The sequence below is a fragment of the Rhinopithecus roxellana genome, chromosome 3, assembly GCF_007565055.1.
Source record: "Rhinopithecus roxellana isolate Shanxi Qingling chromosome 3, ASM756505v1, whole genome shotgun sequence".
Lineage (NCBI taxonomy): Eukaryota > Metazoa > Chordata > Mammalia > Primates > Cercopithecidae > Rhinopithecus > Rhinopithecus roxellana.
Window position 1 is genome coordinate 68,433,820 of NC_044551.1, and position 20,557 is coordinate 68,454,376.

General features: G+C 39.1%; 2 protein-coding genes across 2 annotated transcripts in view; both read left to right on the top strand.

Annotated features, from left to right (window-relative positions):
• Nucleotides 1-20,557, top strand: part of SPEF2 (sperm flagellar 2) — a 204,192-nt gene that overhangs the window by 170,560 nt on the left and 13,075 nt on the right. Inside the window, exons 31-34 of the mRNA XM_010362911.2 lie at nucleotides 12,311-12,417; nucleotides 13,126-13,308; nucleotides 15,992-16,084; nucleotides 19,909-20,088. Coding sequence (XP_010361213.1) covers nucleotides 12,311-12,417; nucleotides 13,126-13,308; nucleotides 15,992-16,084; nucleotides 19,909-20,088 — 563 coding nt within the window. The remainder of the gene's footprint in view (nucleotides 1-12,310; nucleotides 12,418-13,125; nucleotides 13,309-15,991; nucleotides 16,085-19,908; nucleotides 20,089-20,557) is intronic.
• On the top strand, nucleotides 8,863-10,325 carry LOC115896546. The gene is made up of 5 exons (XM_030927868.1): nucleotides 8,863-9,005; nucleotides 9,131-9,348; nucleotides 9,467-9,675; nucleotides 9,771-9,894; nucleotides 9,995-10,325. Exons 1-5 carry the CDS (start codon nucleotides 8,904-8,906, stop codon nucleotides 10,020-10,022), a joined length of 681 nt encoding a protein of 226 aa, XP_030783728.1. The 5' UTR covers nucleotides 8,863-8,903; the 3' UTR covers nucleotides 10,023-10,325.

Consider the following 20,557-nt stretch of genomic DNA (forward strand, 5'->3'; position numbering starts at 1 on the left):
TTGTCTCTCATAAGCAGATTTCTTTTATCTTTCAACATATACTACTTATTGGGAAATTATTACTTTTCCCTGTAGCATAGTCAACTGACTTTAGTATTAATACAATGTTGCTTTTACAAAAAAAGTCCAGTATTTCTAGAAATTCACATCATATATCACTAATAAAAAGAGCATTACTCTAAGTCTGAAAGCTTCCTTGCCAAGCCCAGTAGGTGAAATTGGTGTATATGTGTGTGCCTGGGTGAGCCTTGTGCTTTGATGTGTCAGCTCATCAAATCAGCTAGAGCAGGCTTTACAGCTCCAAGGTATAAAAGCTAACACTTCAGCTGTGGAGGGACAGAGGTGCTGTTTGGCAGCATTTGGGCACGAGCGAAACATGGCAATCAACAGGTACAAAAAATCTCGACTTTACAAATCAGCCCATGAAATCCCTTCAGTCCTTTGGTCAGGCAGAGTGCACCCTCTTCTCCATGGTACGAGTTTCACAATGCCCTGTTATTATATACTTCCTTCTTCAGAGTTGCTTTTTCTCTTCATTTTATCCAGGCCATTATTTTACACATAAAATAAAAAGATATGTGTAAATGGATTCTAATCATGACATGTGGTTTGCTTTAATCCTACATTCTGGTGACTGGGAGGAAATCACTCAATTAATAGGTAAAAACTAAAGGCATCTGGGGACACTTGAATAGGTAGAAGTGGATTTTGAAAATTATCATCCACTTATAATGTCTTTCAGAAGGGACCCTAGTATCCATGATGCTAATTGTAATACTTTCTTGGATCCAACCTCAAATCCATAGCTCATATTTCAACTAAAATTTTAAAAATAAATTTTAAAACAAAGCAGCTATAACTTGACATGTGTCTCAGAAGATTAACTCTAGAAACCCTTGGGACACAAAGATGTCAAGAGATAAATGTTTTCAGACTATGGGAGAAATAAGAAGGGAGGGAGAGGAAGTATAGGAAAGGAGGGAGGGAGAAATGGAAAGAGTTTTTTTTTTTTTTTTAATTTTTATTTTTTAAAAAGCAGAGTAAAAGGAAACCACTTGCCCTAGGAGCTGAGAGGTTAATTTGAAGAGGCAAGCAAAGAAGGAAATATCAACAACTATTTGAGTTCTTTCTGGGACACAATATGAATGTTATTCAAGTGCTCAAGAATGCAAAGCATCAGTGTGCCCTGAAATTGGTCAGGGAAAAGTTTGTGGAGCAAAACTTCAGAGGAGAAATTGAAGGGGGTAAAGAGATTTTGTGGCAAGGCTAGAGAGAATGTTTACAGTTAGGGAAACAGCTGCTGGAAACCCTGAAGACAAGAAGCGTGAGGATAGGAGCATGATGTTTGGGAAACGGTTAGGAGACTGCTCTGCTTTTCTTTCTCCAACTGCGTGAACTTCAGGCAAATGGAAGAGGAGACTTTCTCTGTCTGAGGAACCACCTCCACCCAGCCAAGCTGGAGAGTTAACCCATATGCAAGAATAACAGTTGTAATTAACACAGAATTTACAAGGCTATACAATACTGTAGGATTTGGGGATTGTGATGATTCAAAGTGAGTTATGTATGGTCTATGGGCAAACAGTTTAGACTCTTTTCTCTATTAGCTCAATTATACCATTTGAAAAAATATGTATTGCATATATTGCTTTTTAGGTGTATCTAAAATAATTAATAAGTGTTGGGACTTTGATTGACAGGAGTAATGTTCATTGTTATTATTCTTGCTATTCTTATAGAGGGCAGGGAAAAGTGTTGTTCCATTTTCTGCATCCCAGAGTCACAGAATTGGAGGTTCTCTACTGATACCCTTGAAATCAGGCTCCAAACATTGACAATGGCCATGCCTCAGAAAACCCATTAACTGCTGCTCACCCCTTTTCCCTGTCTCTTCTGGCCCCACAAAGTATACTCTGACTTTTTTGTTTTTCTACCCCGTTTGGCAATTGTTCACTTAAGAAACATGATACACACCCATCCGTCTTTTAAATGAAGGCTTTTGTTGTATTTCTTCCAAGAAATGGAGAACAATCCTTTATGATACCTTCCATTGTATTTACCCTAGAACTCTACAATTTCAAAAGACAATCTTAGTGAGTGATAACAGGTTTGAGAGTGTGGAGGAGCTGACTGAACATGGTGTGTTTCAAATGTGTGATCCTGCAGAACTTCCTGCTCAAACTTGCTATTATTTCTATGCCAAGAAATATAAACATTTTCCTATATTATTTCATATATGCCCATGCAACATATAATATCTAAGATGTGACTTTCAAGTTCACTAAAATATGTTAACACAGGTGGATTTTTTTTGTGGGGGAAGCATACATATTTGCATATAACAGCCATTATGTTACTCTGCCCATGGTAAGATTTTTTAGCAGATTTATAAGGAGCACTGATGTTACTAAAGTACACTCTGCAAGTTTTAATCATGCCACACAAATACAATTATTGGATTATTATTTAATCTTCGATTAAAACAATGACTGAATGTGTTAAATACTTGTGACTAGATGGTATCAGGATGTAAATGGAAAGAACTAAAGCCGCAGTGGTTTTCTGCTACATATTGGTTAATTCCTTCGAAAACAAAAGTCTTCATTAAAATAGCCCTTACTAAAGAAAACATAAAATTGAAAAGCATCATATATTGTAACATATTCAACACTCCTTTTCTGGTCAAATTCTGCCACTTAATGATGATTCTACCTCTCTTTTGGTAAAGGTAATGATTAGACCTAAAATAGTATTTATTGATATGATTGACACAAATATACCAGAAAAATAATGACCTTATACATGATAATCACATGAGATCATGCAAAATGCAATGAAACAGTTGATTGCACTTGCATTTTTCCTGCCACTTAGCAAAGATCCATACTTTAGAAGCATGAGAACAGTATGAGTAAAAGAAAGCTAATGAATTAGCAAACCATTCTTTCCATCGCCTATCCTAGGAATCATTCCTATGAGCATACTCCTGGCAGAGTTAGATCTACTGAATATTTTCTGAATTATAACAATAGCCAATTTGACCTGGTCACTATGTGTCAGACCCTTTGCTAACATTATCCTATGTTAATTCACTTATTATCCACCTCAGTCTATGATGGGATGTCTAGAGCCAAGTGGTTCTTTCTCAAGTTCACCTCTTGTCAAATGACTGTCATATGATCTTGGACAAGTTATTAAATTTCTCTCTGTGTCAGTTACCGCATCTGTAAAATAAGAATAATAATGATACTTATTCCATGTATTGAAATCAGGTTGTTATGAGGATTAAAGTAATTAATATATGCAAAGTGCTTAGAAAGAGCATAGCACATAGAATGTGCAATTTAAGTGTAATCATATAAGCCATTGTGACTTGATTATATAATTATAGTAATGTCATATTAGTATATAACATATAATATTATACAATATCGATACAAAGTAGTCTATTATTCAAAATGTTAGCTTGGTGTCTTGAAGATGGAAATACCCTAATAGGCATTTGCAATATTACCCCTGAGTGCTTCCAAAAAAAATGTACACCACCTAGTAGAATTAAATCATAAAGTAATGTGGCTTCCTAGGGAGTACAAACATTCCAAACAAAAACATTAATTTTGTGTACTCCAGTAAGTTCTGTGTAGGTACATCTTGTCTCCAAACATCAAATGCCAAGTACATAAGGAAGACAGCCTTTTTCTGATGGAATCAATTTGGATTCTGTTGAAACTAGAATACTTTAGCAATGTTCCTCTGTCCACACTTAAGCCATAGAACACTTTTTCCTTGTAAGCCCATCGGTACTCTATGAAATGCCTGCAGATATTTGGTTCATAGCTATTTTTGCTTCTACTGAGAAGCTACCTGAAGAGAACATAGTTTAGCAAATTCTACACCCTCTCTTTTTCTTCAAAAGAGGCAGCATTTATTTGTTTAAGGCCTGTAACATGGCTCTAAGAAGCTGGCAAGGACGCCTTTTTTGAATCCCTTTTGGAGACCGATAGATTTTTTTTTTTTTTTTTTTTTTTTTTTTTTTTTGAGATGGAGTCTGGCTCTGTCGCCTAGGCTGGAGTGGCGCGATCTCGGCTCACTGCAAGCTCCGCCTCCCGGGTTCACACCATTCTTCTGCCTCAGCCTCCCGAGTAGCTGGGATTACAGGCACGTGCCACCATGCCCAGCTAATTTTTTTGTATTTTTAGTAGCGACGAGGTTTCACCATGTTAGCCAGAATGGTCTCGATCTCCTGACCTCGTGATGCGCCTGCCTTGGCCTCCCAAAGTACTGGGATTACAGGCATGAGCCACCGTGCCCGGCCGAGACCGATGGATATAATGACTGGTCTCAGAGACAGAGGGTGCACATTCAGAACTCTAGGCTGTCGTGGTTAAGCTAGATCATTCATCAGCATGGTTTTCACAGGAGTTCAAAAGCAGAAGTAGCTATTACTGCCTACGTGAGTCAGCAGGAGGGTTAGCTCAGAGGCTTTCGAAACTGAACTTTCCAGGAAGAAAAGCAGGGGAAGGGTATTCCAGGCAAAGGGGAAAATGGAGCAGCTGTGGAGATTTTGAGATTGTATGACATATTGAGGGAACTGTGAAGAAACAAGAGGCAGGAGATGGGACCACAGAGAGCTTGTGGTCAGGTTGTGAAGTCTCAAGTGGCTTGCAAATGACATGTAGGAAAGGATTTTCAAAGGCATTTAGAGCCAACCGTCGTGGAGAATGGATTGGAGCAGGAAGAGGCTATGTGTGAGAGAATGGCAGGCACTGTCAGTCTCTCTGCAAAGCCTTAAAGAACCCAGAGGCAGGAATAAGGGCACCGGAGTGGTTGGTTGCCTGAAAGGAGTAACTAGAAAGTTCTATGGATTTTTCCAGTCTTGATGCCTCTGAGAAAATTATTAAAATACAGTGTTATGTATTTGCAAGTAAGTATTTTGATCTGAAAATTGTCTAAGTTAGTCTGACATTTACCCAAATCAAGAAATACCGAAAGATTTCTTAGAGAAGGGAATGATATAGAAGAATAGGTGTTACTGACAGAATTATCACAGCAAGTGGCAAAATATGGGGATTACAGCAAAGAGGACTATGGCCCCCACCTGCCTTTGCTTCTTTCAATGGGCGAACTCTTTCTACTAGGTCAGATTCATATCGCAGAAATGCAGTAGTGAATCTAGAAGGCTTTAGACCTATTAAAACTGTTTATGGGTAGAGTTTCAAATGTGTCTTCAGAATGAAACACACAGGTATTTTGAAGCCAGACAACTTACGTTAGACAAATGAAAGTATATACTCAGAATTCAGGGTAATATCTTTTGGAAAATCTGTCCATAGAACTAAAATTCTGTTTTGAAACTAGCACAATCAGTATTAGAAATTAAATTTTATATTTTAAATTTAAATTCAAATTTTAAATTTACTTTTAAATTTTAATTTACATATATATACATATACACACACACACACACACACACACACACACACACATATATATATATATATATATATATATATATATATATATATATATATTTAGACCAGGTTTCACTCTGTAGCTCAGGGTAGAGTGCAGTGGCACAATCATGGCTCACTGCAGCCTCAACACACCCCCTCCACCTCAGCCTTCCAAGTAACTGGGTCTACAGGTGCCTGCCACCATGCCCAACTAATTTGTTTTTTTAATTTTCTTCTCTTTTCTTTTTTTGTAGAAATGAGGTTTCACTGTGTTGCCTGTGCTGTCTTGAACCCTTGGGCTTGTGATCCTCCCACCTCAGCCTCCCAAAGTGCTGGGAGTACAGCCATGAGCTACCATGCTCCCTCAATATGTCATGCAATCTCAGAATCTCCACAGCTGCTCCATTTTCCCCTTTGCCTGGAATACCCTTGCCCTGTTTTTCTTCCTGGAAAGTTCAGTTTCAAAAGCCTCTGGGCTAACCCTCATGCTGACTCACATAGGCAGCAATGGCTACTTCTGCCTTTGAACTCCTGTAAAAACCATGCTGCTAAATGATCTAGCTTAACCACGACAGCCTAGTGTTCTGAATGTGTACCCTCTGTCTCTGAGACAGAGACAAAAAGGGACGTCGACAATAAGATACTTTATTTTTTCATTTATTTATTCATTTATTCACCAGCATTATGTGAGCAGCCCCCAGGCATAGTGCAACAGGCCTAATATGGAAAACCGACAAGTAACCCAATGTTTGAGTGAGAAAATGAAGGCAGTAGCTGTCAACTACAAGGAGACTAATTTTAAATGAAATACAGTAACATTTAGAATTTGCAAAAACAGGGGTCTATTTTAATCACAGCTGCAAAAAGACTGATTAAAAAGCAAATGAGAGGCTGGGCGTAGTGGCTCATGCCTGTAATCCCAGCACTTTGGGAGGCTGAGGTGGGTGGATCACCTGAGGTTAGGAGTTCGAGACCAGCCTGACCAATGTGGTGAAACCTTGTCTCTACTAAAAATACAAAAATTAGCCGGGCATGGTGGCAGGTGCCTGTATTCCCAGCTACTCGGGAGGCTGAGACAGGAGAATTGCTTGAACCCAGGAAGTGGAGGTTGTAGTGAGTCGAGATCGTGCCACCGGACTCCAGCCTGTGCGACATCACAAGACTCCATCTCAAAAAAAAAAAAAAAAAAAAAAAAAATAGAAAGCAAAGGAGAAGATAGACCCAAATAAGGTATGAAAGGCAGAGACAGATCAACTAATGTCAAGGTTTTCAATTAAAAGAGGTTGAGATAGGAAATCATGAAAAACAATTAGGAAAGAAGATTAATTTTCCTAAGCATCTACCAAGTGCTTAGCAGTCAGCCAGACTTACGAAGCACATTATTTAGTTCTAGTCAGAGAGGTCAAACCCTAGAACCATAAAGTATTGACAAAAAAAAAAAAAAAGAATATATGTCAACATGAAATATTTTAGTAAACACATTCAATTTTTTATTATATGATAAAACGGACAATATAATCTAATGATTAGTAGCATCAAAGAATGTGAAGAAGGGACACATATATGTGGTCTAGGCTCTTTGCCTTCAGGGAGAAACTGGTATTTGAGGACTTTGTTTTGCGTAGTTTTTAGTTTTTTATCCTTCTGTTCACATAAATATATGTCCGCTTGTCTGACAAATAATCAAATATGTGTCAAAAATTAGACCTTCGGGGTCTAAGAAAAAGATGAGGCATGAAGTACAACTCCTTTACAAAACCACCTGGCAAGGATTTCAAAGTTTCACACCCTTTTTTTGTAAATTAACAAGTTTGCTATGGCATTGCAACAGAAGGTAGGACTTAGGCAGGAGGGAAGGGATGTTCAAGGCAGATCTTGCAGACACACTACCATGCAAGCTCTATTATTCCTTTTTCTCACCAAGGGAAGAAAATTTTAGCTAAAAGTCATGTCACTCTTATGCATGGAGAAATGGATTCTAAAGTGAAGAAGAGCATAGCACTCCTTTCTTCATACAAGACAAGTGGAAGAGGGACGTGTACAAACGGGCTGTGGAGTGTCGGTCTACTGGTGAATCTCAGCTCCACCAGTTACAAGCACTGCAACACTGGACAGTTTGATAAACCTCCCTGTGCCCCAGTTTTCTTATCTATAAAACGGTGATAATAATAGTCAGTGCATTTTCTGAACTGAATAATAGGGGTAATGGATTGTGAGGATTCTGTGATATAAACTAGTTAAAGCACTTACCAGAATGCCTGGTAAGTAATAAGCACTCAATAAAATTTTTCCAAAAATAGTGGGCAAATGTGGGGGTCACAGATTGAGCAAAACTGAGGGTAGAAATTGTGATTACTTAAAATAACAACGTGGAGTTATTTTAAAGGCAGGAATCCTTCGGATGATGTGAATAGAGTCACAGAAAAGCAGAAAAGGCCACAGAAGCTTGACCATTACCTTCCAAAGAGAAGCCATCAATTTTTGAAAATTTGGCTTAAAAAATATTCATGGCTTATATATGATGAGCTATTAAATCTTATGTTCTGCACCCTGTGTCGTAAGCATGGAGTGAAGTCAGGGGGAAGTCAAGTGAATTTCTTTTATGGTACTGACAACTTTAGGACTGAATTTCTCAATGCACATCAACTCAGCGAGGCTCATGCCAAGGCTTCATTAATGGAAGCAACAAGTAGCTCTCCAGTGAACAGAGCCACCACCAAATTAATGATGAGGACCATGAACAAAGTAACCCTCGGGAGAGTAGAGAACTTATTCAGATCATGCCATGCTATTGCCAAGACCGGACGTACCCTCAAAGATTTTATTTGGATGTGCAAATTGGATGATATGAAAGGTGTTGATATTGGCCCAGTATTCAGAACTAAAAAATCAGCAAGAATGTTTACATACTTTATTGCTGAAGTAGAACGAAAAAATCTAAGAGAGAAACTAGAAAAAAGTAAATTTTTCTCTGTCATCAGTGATGGAATTACAGACAGTTTAATCAAAGAAGTCGAACTTGTTTATGTACAGTTTGCACATGCAGGAAAAGTGCACTGTCAATTTGTTGGGGTACAGACAGTAGAAAGAAATGATCCTCTGGCAATAAAAAATGCCACTGAGAAAACTCTAGAGATAAATCTTCAACTTAGACTGTCGAGCCAAGACTGGGCAAAGAAGCTGGTTGGTTTTGGAAGTGATGGTACCCACGGCATAGAGGGAGAGAACAATGAAGTGGCCCTGCTATTAAGAGAAATACAACCATGTGTACAGACTGTATATTGCTTTGCACATCACCTTGAACTATCTTACAAAGTGGTGTTCCGGAACATTCCTCTGTACAATGATGTCAAAGATCTCCTTCACAGCATGTATCACTTTTATCACAATTCTCCTCTTCATAAGAGTGCTCTGAGAACTGCTTTCAAAGGCCTTCACCTTCGACCTGTGATGCCTTCTCAAATAGGAGATAGGAAGTGGCTTCATAGATTACAGGCAGCCCTCCAGAACTTTCTCAAGGGATATCCTGCAATTGTTCGGCAACTGCATTCAGTAAGTAATTTTGAAATGCCATATTATTTTACTTTTTCAGAATCACAGAAAATAATTTTCTTGAGATCCTTGGAATAATAATTTTGGGAAAATAACCACCATGTTGTTCCCAACCTGTGTTACAGGCAGGTGAAGACAAAAGTGACACCAGTCAAAAGAAATCCAAAGAACTTCTGGAGTCCCTTCTCCAAGCTGACATTGTTAAATTTGGCCACTTCTTATTGGATGTCATTAATGTCCTTAGCATTCTGTCTGGTGTCAGTAAGAATAGAAATTCCTCAATTGCTGACATATTTGCTACTTTAGAGTCAATGCTGGAAATGCTCCAAATGTATCAAACAAGGTGAGAGGTTGGGATGATCTGAGGTCTGTCAAACTAGACAGTTTGACTTGTGAAATTATCTGCCATGTTTCTTCATTTAATTTGTTAGTTATTATTTGGGTGATTTTTTTCTCCCCAGACTAGGGCCAAAAGAACGCATGATGGATTCAGCCACACACTTTCATGGTAACTGCCTCAGAGGGAAAGAAAACATTTCTGCTGTGAGAAACATTGTTTTAACACATCTTATCAAGAGGCTTCAAGGCTGTTTCAGAGATGCCAGCCAAAATGTGGTGAGGGCTACAGTGATTGGAAGTTTTAAATTATGGCCCACAAAGATAAATCAAGGTAATCTATATGTGCTGACTTTGAACCTATTATTCTCTGATGGTCTGTGTGAGTTTCTTTTATATATGTGACCATTTTTGGTATCTTGATTATAGAATTTGGAGAAAAAGAGGTATCCATCCTGACTGCACATTATGAACCAGTATTAGAAGCTGCCAATGTGAAACTTAGTGAAGTGGATGCTGAATGGAGCATGTTGAAATTAGAGATTTATGCCAGGTAAGCAAGAAAGCAAGCTGAGGAAAGTGGCTGATATTTATAAATGTTTGGGTAAAACTTGGGAGTCTTAACCTTTTACATTTCTTCTCCTCCCTCCTAGATTTCCGAACATTCGAAAATTGACCTGAGATTTTGTGAATTCCATTTACTTACACAAGTATCCAAATATCCTGACACTGGTCGACCTAGTGTTGACCCTTCCTGCAAGTTCAGCTGAAGCAGAACGTGGCTTTAGTCAGATGAAATGGACCAAGTCACACATGCATGCAAAAATCAAGGCTGAAATTATGACGGATGTTCTAATTATTCAGTTGAATTCTCCAGACATTAACAATTTTGACCCTAGGAAAGCTATCCATTTATGGAATACAAGAACACTGTCTTCAACTGGTGACGCAAGACCTGATTCAGATTGCTCATCAAACTCAGAAAGCCATTATGAAAGTGATTAGCAGTATGCAAATGTTGACATTGTTGTTGCATAGCAATGTAGCTCTTTTGCATAGTAAAAAAAAATAAAATAAATGTTTTCCAGAAACCTGAAATTTAAAAGTAAAACAGTAACTTGTCTTCACCTCAAACAAAAGGCATTTGGCTTCTTCCAAACATATAGAGTAAAAAGCCCAAGATTGTTTCTTCTATAGCTTTCTAACTTCCCTCATGTATTCATGTGTTCTTTCACACTCTTTTGGTGGAGCTGTATGCTTCTACACAATGGTGTTATTTTGATGTTTTTTTTTGAGAGTTATCTGTAAGGGTGACCAGACTATGATTACAGTCTGAGTTCCCTTAGGCCTGGCATACAATTCATTATTTTTCCTTGATAATTCTAAGTGATAGTTGCATTAGGCAATTAACTTAGAGCCAAACTGAAATAGAGCTTCTCTTTTCATCTGTGAACAAAATTTGTAAGTTTATGTAATTATTTTATTGCAACTATATCACTACATGCTTTGGCCATGTAAGTAACAAAGGCAAATATTAAAACAGTTTTCACGTTTCATGCTAAATCCTCAGGTAAACAATTCTTATGTAAACTGAAGGTACTGTCTTATTACACTTTGTTTTACACCATATCCATTCGAGATTGCAGAAATGAATTGCAGCTTACAAGATTTTTAAAATACTCTGAGCCTCTTCATGGTTTCAGTAGATTTTATTTATGGCTGTAGCTTGAAGAACATGACTGATTTATGTCTGACTTATCTAAAAACCAACATAGGATCTTATAAACCTCAAATCACTGACAATTCTGCTATCTGGGAAAAAGTTCTCATGTCTATAAAACTGGATACTCAGGTTTAATGAAAAAGGATACAATGTATTTCTGAACAGCCTGCTGAATGGCCAATTATATCAAAGAAGACAGGTTTCATTCTTGCTACCCAGAAAATTACCTTCCAAATCTCAAAATTGTGTATTTGGTTTGAAGCACTGAGATTTTAGAAGGATTATTGCATTTCCCCGGAGGTTAGAGGAAATGCTTAAAGTTCATGTGGACTTTTAGAAATGCTAAAAACTTTGAAGAAAAAAGAAAACCTTGGGATAGCATGTCTATGTTTCATTCTTTTTATTCCCAAAACAAAGAATAGCTATGTACTCTGGACCTGAAAGATCCCTGGATACACATTAGGGGTCTCTCCTTGTTCTAGAAGGTACCTCTTTGTGTTGGTTAGCCAGATATTTTGTTTTAAGTAGATTCATTTATTTTGTTTTCTTACTTCTTTCTTAATGCATGTGCATGCAATTTGAAGTGAAAAACAAGGTAGAAATCTCTTTTAGATTGAGTTAAGTAGGTTAGTTCATAAGCGCAAATAATTTAAAAGGTTAGTGGTCTTTCATGAAATACTTGGGAATACTGAGCCAATTAGGTGACTAAATTAGCACTTTCAATCCAGTAATTCAACAATTCAAATTTCTCTACATTTACAAAAGCAAATATGGTCTGATCCAAAGGGCAAGATGAGGATAAATGTATTACCTTGATTGTAGTGGTGATCTGCATGCATTTGGAACACTTTTATTTAATATTTGCCAAAATATTTTACTTTTGTGCCCTACTGCATGTAAGAAACCTTAAAATCATATAGTTTTTGAAAAATTCAGCCTATTATGAGTGAAAGGTCAAAGAACACTCTAAACTAAAAAGTATACAGTTTTATAATCTTACCCAATCTGGATTTAATTATTACTAAGCCAATAAAGACATTTTGACTTAGTTGAGAAACAATAATGAGAGAGCATCAGGAAATTATTATTTTTATATTTCCAAAATGTCTTCTGTTTCTTTAAAACTTACCATTTTATGTAATATGAATAAAGACATTTTTCAAATACTCATTACTTCTATTTTAGCAAAAGAAGATAAAAACCATCACCTAAACCAAGTGACAAAATATTTTTCATTGTATTATAGGCATAATAGGAAATAAAGCATTTACTGACATTCTGATCGATTTGGTGACCCTGAACCTTGGCACAAACAACTTTCCTAGTAGTTGGATGCACCTTACCCAACCTGAAGTAAGCTTCTATGTTGTTTGAGTTTTAAAGCTTTAAGCATTCTTATTTGATTAATGCATCAATAGTTCTAAAATAACGAGTACTTGCATAGGGTCTGACATTTAATATGCAATCAATGAAACATGAGTGAATGAAAAATGAATGAACTTCCAATGAAAACATATAGTATGCAAATGCTCAATATTTGAAAAATAAGTGATGATCTGTCAGTGAAATATTATAGAGACCGTGATGTTCAACCAGTGAGTTTCTATCTATAACTACCAGATGGAATGATCCTAACTAGTAATAGTAGATAATTCTGGTTGTTCTTGCTTTTCATCATAACCTTTTCCTTAAGAATGTTCAGAAAACAGAATGCTTAAAGAGCATTCCCCCACGGGCCACAGAGCCCTTGAACAGGCACAGCTATAATTTTTGTCTCTCCTCTGTTGGAAAGGTACAAAGTTAACTGGAGTGATGTGTTTGATGGTATGATGGTAAGCAAAAGTCACAAATGTCAAGGAAGCAAAAAATGAAACACTTTCTGGGGCTGTCTGCTGTGGACTGGTTGGTAGAATAAAGGAAACAAAAGACAGAACTGATTCTATGTGCCAGTGAAAAGTCCTACTTCTTTCATGGGATACTCTCACTGTGAAAATATGAGCAAGTAGAGCATCAATATAGATTCATGTATATATTCCAAAGACATTTTCTGTTTTCTTCTAGTTACAGGAATTAACATCTTTATTAACAGTCAACTCTGAGTTTGTGGACTGGCGGAAGTTCCTGTTAGTAACCTCAATGCCTTGGCCCATTCCCTTGGAGGAGGAGCTCCTTGAGACTCTTCAGAAATTCAAGGCTGTGGATAAGGCGCAGTTGGGCACCATCACTTTCGAGCAATATATGCAGGTTGTTACCAGCACCTGATGGCATTGATAACACCAGAACACTCGTGACCTAAGAAGTGAATTACTCAGATGTTACATTGCCAGGTCTCAGGCCAGTGCGTTGCTTCTCAGCTGCCCTTATCTAGTCACCCAGAGGCAGCACAGGCAGTGTCAAAGCCCTAGGCAGAAGCCTGACTTCCATCCCCAGGGAAAAGATCTGAAAAAGTCAGAACTTCCAGGAGAACAAAGCGTTCTGAAAGCAGTTACATAAACTTTTTTGTTCTTCTCCTGAGTTCCTAACCAGTGGTTCTTATCCTTGGCTGTACATTAGAATCATCTGCAAAGCTTTTAATAAGCCCAATGTCCAACACTCTAAGCTCCCAGAGTAGAAACAACAGTGATGTAAAAAAACACACACACACAGGGAAAGGAGCAAGTTTTTTCTCTTTGGGGTGAGAGGGTGATGAATGTTGAGATTATTTCTGAGAAGTTGAGTTTGAAATATCTGTGGGAAATGAAGAGAGAAATGTCCAGTCTAATATGGCCCATACAGAAGGGATCACAAGTTAATATCATGTAAATGGTTATTGAATTTATGAATGTATGAGATCACTCAAGGAAAGTGATGGATAACCCAGTAGGTCATTGGACGTGGCAGGTGGGATGTAACTGGTAACTTGTGCTAGAGAAATTTTGGTGGAAAAATAATTACAGAAGTTAGATGGCAGAGGGTTGAGGAAATGAATGAGTCTATAGGAAGTGAAAACAAGAAAAGCCAACTGATTTTTGAGAAGTTTGACTAAGAAAAGAGTAAAAGCAACATTTCATAACAGAGAGGGGCCTGAATTACTTACTTGATCTTCATTAATGTCATTATATTGCTCACCATTTCACATTGCTGGTAGACATGAAAGAGGGAGACTTTCAGAAGGAGCTAACTTTGAAACAGAGTAATATTCTCCAGGTGCCTGCATCTCACATGTATTTCACCAATCACATACATTCCTGCTTCCCTTTTCTTCCTTAATTCATGGCCTCCTTTTTTTTGTGAGAGCTCTGAGGTTTCCAGGCTCATAGAGTTGAGCCACAAGGAAAAAAGACAAACTATGACAAGGCTCTTTCAGGGCTGATCAAGACAGGTGTTCGGTTATTTGAGTTCTGCTACATTTATTTTCCAAGTAGATTTACAATTTGTTGAGGTGGTTTTGTTTGAAAACAAAAGCAGCAGAGCAAAACTTACTTTGTTTCCATAGCTGTCTTAAGATTTTAAAAAGTGTGCACTCATGAAATTATTGACCTTTGCTATTTATTGTATGTGGCAATCAACGTAGGATATCAATTTGAATATTCTTTTGCACAAACATGAGAAGAACAAAGGGTATTGGCAATTTTCACCAAAGTGCTGAGCTAAAACCAGGAAACTATTTTACCAAAGGTGTGAGTTTCTTAGAGAAAGCTGGATGCTGCATTTAAGAGAAACTCAGCAATACTTCTTTGAACACTGCCTGTGTTTTGGGAACGGTTGTTTTCTGAGCTCTGACCTCTCCCCTTCCGCCCTCAGGTCCCCCTCCTCTGAAACCCCCATTTGGAAAGGCCCACTTGACCAGCCTGCATGCCTTTCACAGATTATCAGCACTTGCCAGCTCACTAACCCACCCCCCGCCCCCACAATGTTGTTTCAGTGGAAAAATCAAAATAACTTTAGGTCAAACTTGTACAAGATTTGTCGAAAACGTCCCATTAGGACAGTAAAATAGTATGCTTGCATTGCGGAAATGAAGTTCTAATTGATGTCAGTTATAAACTGAGACAGACGGACGTCATGAACAAGAGGTCACCGAGATCTTGAGTCAGTTATTCAGTTACTTAACAAAGAGTTTTCTAAAACCAGCAATGTATACCAGCACCATGCAAGTCTCCACAAACAGATAGGACATGAACAGTACATAAGGAATGTGAGCTATTTTTAATGGGGGCACAGACTGCTCCAAAATATGACTAATGCAAGATTAATACAGGGTAGCAGCCTCCAAGCCTCATCACACGCTCCAATCATTAAAAATAGTCAGCATTGACCGGGCGCAGTGGCTCACGCCTGTAATCCCAGAACTTTGGGAGGCCAAGGCGGGTGGATCACGAGGTCAGAAGATCGAGACCATCCTGGCTAACATGGTGAAACCCCGTCTCTACTAAAAGTATAAAAAATTAGCCGGGCATGGTAGTGAGCACCTGTAGTCCCAGCTACTCGAGAGGCTGAGGCAGGAGAATGGCGTGAACCCAGGAGGCGGAGCTTGCAGTGAGCCGAGATCCGGCCACTGCACTTCAGCCTGGGCAACAGAACGAGACTCCCTCTCAAAAAAAAAAAAAAAAAAAAAAAAAAAGTAGCCAGCACTCCTAATCTATGGGTACTTATTTATAAAGTATATACATATACAACAGCACATAATACATTATGAACATTATCAAAGATGTAAAAATAAAAATTACATAAGAATGAGATAAAAAGAAATGTAAATGGGAGTTCTAGTATTTTCTCCTACACCCCTGTGGTTCCTGCATCCTACTTGGGAGATAACTGCTCTAGAGACAAGATTGGCTCAGTCTCTGTGGCTTTTAGAGGAACATCTCAGCATAACACATACTTAAATAATTTTTGTTTTTTTTGTTTTTGTTTTTTTGTTTTGTTTTGTTTTGTTTTTATGTAGGCTGGTCTGTGGTTTACAGGAGATGAAGATATAAAAATTCCAGAAAATCCTCTTGAACCCCTGTCATTTAATAGGCAGGAGCATCTTATAGAGGTAATTACTGAGATCTTCAAAAAATATGGAATTAAAGCACTAACCATTTCCTTTGTGTTTTTCTTCCACTTGTGTAACTTGCTTTGGACTGCGCCCCTGCCCCTCAGTTCCTCTACTGTCTTTCCAAAGTGCTGACCTTAGTGCTCACTAAGGAGTCAGTGTAGAGAAGCTCGGGGGAGGAGGCAGCGGCCAGAATATCAGAGCCTTACTGTTAATTCTCTGTGAACCTGGACAATTCCATGGCCTCTCAGAATTCACCTTCCTCATCTGTCAAATAAGCTAAGTTTTTAACACATTTGTCTCTGAGTTTCCTTCCAATTCTAAAAGCTTAGGATAAAATTTGTCATTTTACCTATGTCCATTTCTCTTTGATTTTGACTAATACAGCAAGGGTTTGCCTATACCGTTGCCCATGGCCCATCAGAGCTTGCTGCTCTCAATATTATTATTATCCTCAATAATAGCATTTTATGAGCCTCTATTTCTGAGGCCACAATGAAAAGCCAGACCTTAAAAATCTCAATGCCACTCTATCCTCAGTAAGACATGAAAAAAACTGAATGGTAGATTTAGACATCACAGTGAACTCTGTATAATATATGGATTGTTCAAATTCTAGCCAGCCATTAGTTCCAAATTGCAGTACAAAATTGAGCAACACTCCAGTTGTAGCCATAAATGGAGTAATTTCCTTCAATTGGATGCATATTTTTTGAGCACTTCTGCTAGATGCTAGCAGGAGAGCAGGTAAGATAAAGGGTCAGAGAGTTACCAAAAAAGCCCAAGATATAAGGTTGGCAGTTGCAGGGGCAGTATTTTGTGTGTTGTTATTTTTAATGTAAAACTGGAGGACTGAAAACGAATTATCCTGGAGAGTTTTGGAATGGTCTCTATATGCTTTTGTGAACAAATCTGCCATCAACATAAACAGGTTCTTTATTAGTTGGAAGCAACTGGCAGTTTGAATATTATGCCAAGTGCAAAGTACTTTCATTGTCAGCCAGAAGTTTTTAGAAATGTCAATCAAAGGCAGAATCTGAGCTGCTCACCTGGCAGCAAAACAGAAAAGGACCTTTTAGTACTTTTGGAGCAGGTGGCTCCCACCTGCTGCTGGAAGATTACAGGGAGGAAAGGAACAAAGTCAGCAGCAGAGGCAGGACTGTGGAGACTGAGCAAAAAGTGGTGTTATGGAACAAAAGATAGCTGACAGGGATGTGTATGATGTCTGTATGACAGAAAAGGTGAAAGGAGTGGTGTTTTCCATACTCCCCATGGGTGTCTGTGATACTCAATGCTCAGAAGTTACATAAATCTCAGTGTTCTTACCCTGGGATAGAAGCACAGATTTCACTGTTTATAAGCTGTGAGGTATCCACGGCATGACCCAATCTCTCTGCACCTTGCTTTCTTATCCGTCTCTGGTGGGGCTGTTGTGCAGAGGGAGTTCGTGTGTGTGGTACTCTTAGAACAGCGAGTGGCACATAATAAGTCCTAGGTAAGTGTTAGTCAACAAGCTAAACAGGTTAACTATACATGGTTAAACAGTGGTTAATGGTTAACCTTCTGAAGACAGGTGGGCAAAGATAAAACGTCAAACAACAAAAGATGTTTGTTTATTTATGTGGCTGTAATTAGAATAAGAAATACCAAATTGGAGAGAAATGGACACATTAGGAATCCTGGAGGCCAGAAGCCCTGGCTCTGCTCCCAGTGCTGCCAGGACTCACTGCGGAAACTTGCACACATCTGCACCTCCAGGTCCTCCGTAACCTCTTGCCATTTCAGTCAATGGCAACCTATCCTTCCAGTTGCTCAGGCAAAAACCCAGGAGTCATCCCAGTTCCTCTCTTCTCTCAAACTGCACATCCAATACCTTAGGAAATCCTGATAGTTCTACCTTCAAAACGCGTAAATGCCGAACGAGACCACTGCTTCCCAGCCCTATTGCTATCACCTGGAACAAGCCACAATCAACTTCACCTAGATGGCTGCAATGGCCTCATGATAGGTCTCCCTGATTATGCTTTGTCTTCACCCAGTTTGCAGATCAAATCACAGCAGCCCCCACTCAGAACTTCCGTGACTCTGTGTTTTACTCAGAGGAAAGGCCCAAATCCTTACGTGTCCCACCAGGCCTTGTGTGTTCTGATCCTGTTGCCTCTTTCATTTCACCTCCTGCCATGATCCCTTTGCCCATTCTGGCTCAGCCACACTGAACCTGCTCATTGTTGATCAAACATGCAAGGCCTGCCCCAACCTTGGGAGTTCGGCCTCAGCAGCCCCTTTGTCTGTCATGCTCTTCCCCTAGATGTCTTCCCCAGCTAACTCCCTGCCCTCCTCCACGTCATTGGTCAAACTTCACCTCAATCTTGCTGCCTAGCCCCTCCCCACTCTTCACTCTCAATTCCCCTTTCCTTGGCCTGCTCTTTTTTCTGTGTTTTCATAATCACCACATAGTTTACTTATTTCATTTATTCTTTTATCTTCTTTTTTTTCAGGCTGGAGTGCAGTAGCAAGATCTCAGCTCACTGCAACCTCTGCCTCCCAGGTTGAAGCAATTCTCCTGCCTCAGCCTCCCGAGTAGCTGGGATTACAGGCACCCACCACCACACCTGGCTAATTTTTGTACTTTTTGTAGAGATGGGGTTTTGCTTTGTTGGCCAGAGTGGTCTCCAACTCCTGGCTTCAAGTGATCTGCCTGCCTCGTTCTCCCAAAGTGCTGGGATTACAGACATGAGCCACCATGCCTGGTCCTCTCTCATTTCTTTGAGACATTATTTAAATTTTTGTGGGATTTTCCAAATATCAGAAATTATTTTTCTACCTGTTAACTTCATTTATGCCTAGTTAAAACTATTCATAGTTGTAAGGGTTTTTGGTAACAAATAACCTGGTGGAAATACCCTCTGACTCTAGGAACTTGCTTCTCAAAGTATGGGCCAGAACCAGCAACATTAGAAGTACCTGGAACCTTGCTAGACATGCAGAATCTTAGATGGCTCAGCACCATATACTTAATCAGAATTCACATTTTGAAAATGTTCTCCAGGTCATAAATATACATTTGTGAAGAGCTGGAAGGTAGCAGTCTCCCCAGACGGGGCTGCTTATGTGCTTAGGTGTGGCCTATGTGTTCCAGGGTTTGGGCCTCTGCTTTGGAGGGCCCCAGAGGATATTTGACTCCCAAGCACTAACTCCTCATGCTGCCAAATGCACAAGACACTGTGTCAATGTCAGCTTGGGCATTCAGAGTGAGAAAATTGCTGATTTGATATTTGGTGTTTAGTACACTCTGCCTGGAAGTGAAGCCAACTAGGGTCAGTAGCTTGAGTATGAAGTCCAGAAGAGGTGAACCAGTTTTAAGACTTTTTAATAGCTAGAATCCCAGTGGCTTTAGGCATCATTTTCTTTCCCTCCTTTCACTCCCCACAGAGACCGATGGACCAGAAGCCTCATATTTAGGGCCAGGGCCTAGTTTGTCTGGAGAATGCTGAGGACAGATAGATGGGTCCTTGGGCTTGTGGCTCTCTTTTCCTATTTAACGTGCAGCCCCCCACTACCCTTAATTAGTACATTATTTCCTAAATATGTTAGTAGCATTAATTAGCGCAACATTTCTTTTACAATATTTCAGGGCCTTACTTTTACTGCTTTTCTTCTTAACATTATTCAGTTCGTACCATTCATTTTATGTTAGCTTTACTAATTCAACCCTCAGAAGGTAACTTTATTCCAAAGCTCCTGGGGGGATTCTCCATTGCCATGACTAACTATTGACTATGAGAGTGCACCCATTTTATCTTTGGAATTCTTTTTGTGTGCAGTTTTTCTTTAGGCTATTTGCTGACTATGAGAAGGATCCACCCCAACTTGACTACACACAGATGCTGCTTTACTTTGCTTGCCACCCAGACACAGTGGAAGGAGTCTACAGGGCCCTCAGTGTGGCTGTTGGGACTCATGTCTTCCAACAAGTCAAAGCTTCCATTCCAAATGCAGAAAAGGTAATTGTATTCCAGAAATAGACTAACTATAGATCTGGAGGGGATGCCTGAAGACCCTAAACTGACAACAAGGACTCTGTTCTTTTCATCTCCATATTTTCCTAGGTGTGTAATATGATGCTTTACACATACTAGGTCTTCAACAAAGCCTTACTCAATTGGATTAAGACCTGGGGACCCAATTGCCATCGACCATTTTTGTAGTAAAATCAAAATTTGTTCAAAGTGTCTTGGTGGAATCAAACTTTACTCTGTAAAGGATGGCCTTTATGTGGCATGAGTGCTGATCCTGATAAATGAAACAGAAATGGGTATCAACCCAATCCATTTGGGATTCTGTGTAGAAACGATAGATGAAACAGTTCAGGTCTATATGCACACCACATATATGTGGCTTGGTAGTGTTTCAGGCCAAAGCCTGGCCACTGGAAACCTGTATTTCATATCATCTGTGTCCAAGGACAAAGAA

Bases quoted from the DNA above. Each gene is read 5' to 3' on its own strand.
- LOC115896546 (XM_030927868.1), top strand. From the start codon at position 8,904: ATGCCTTCTCAAATAGGAGATAGGAAGTGGCTTCATAGATTACAGGCA. The intron at 9,006-9,130 runs GTAAGTAATTTT...CCTGTGTTACAG, and splicing joins TTGTTCGGCAACTGCATTCA to GCAGGTGAAGACAAAAGTGA. The intron at 9,895-9,994 runs GTAAGCAAGAAA...CCTCCCTCCTAG, and splicing joins AAATTAGAGATTTATGCCAG to ATTTCCGAACATTCGAAAAT.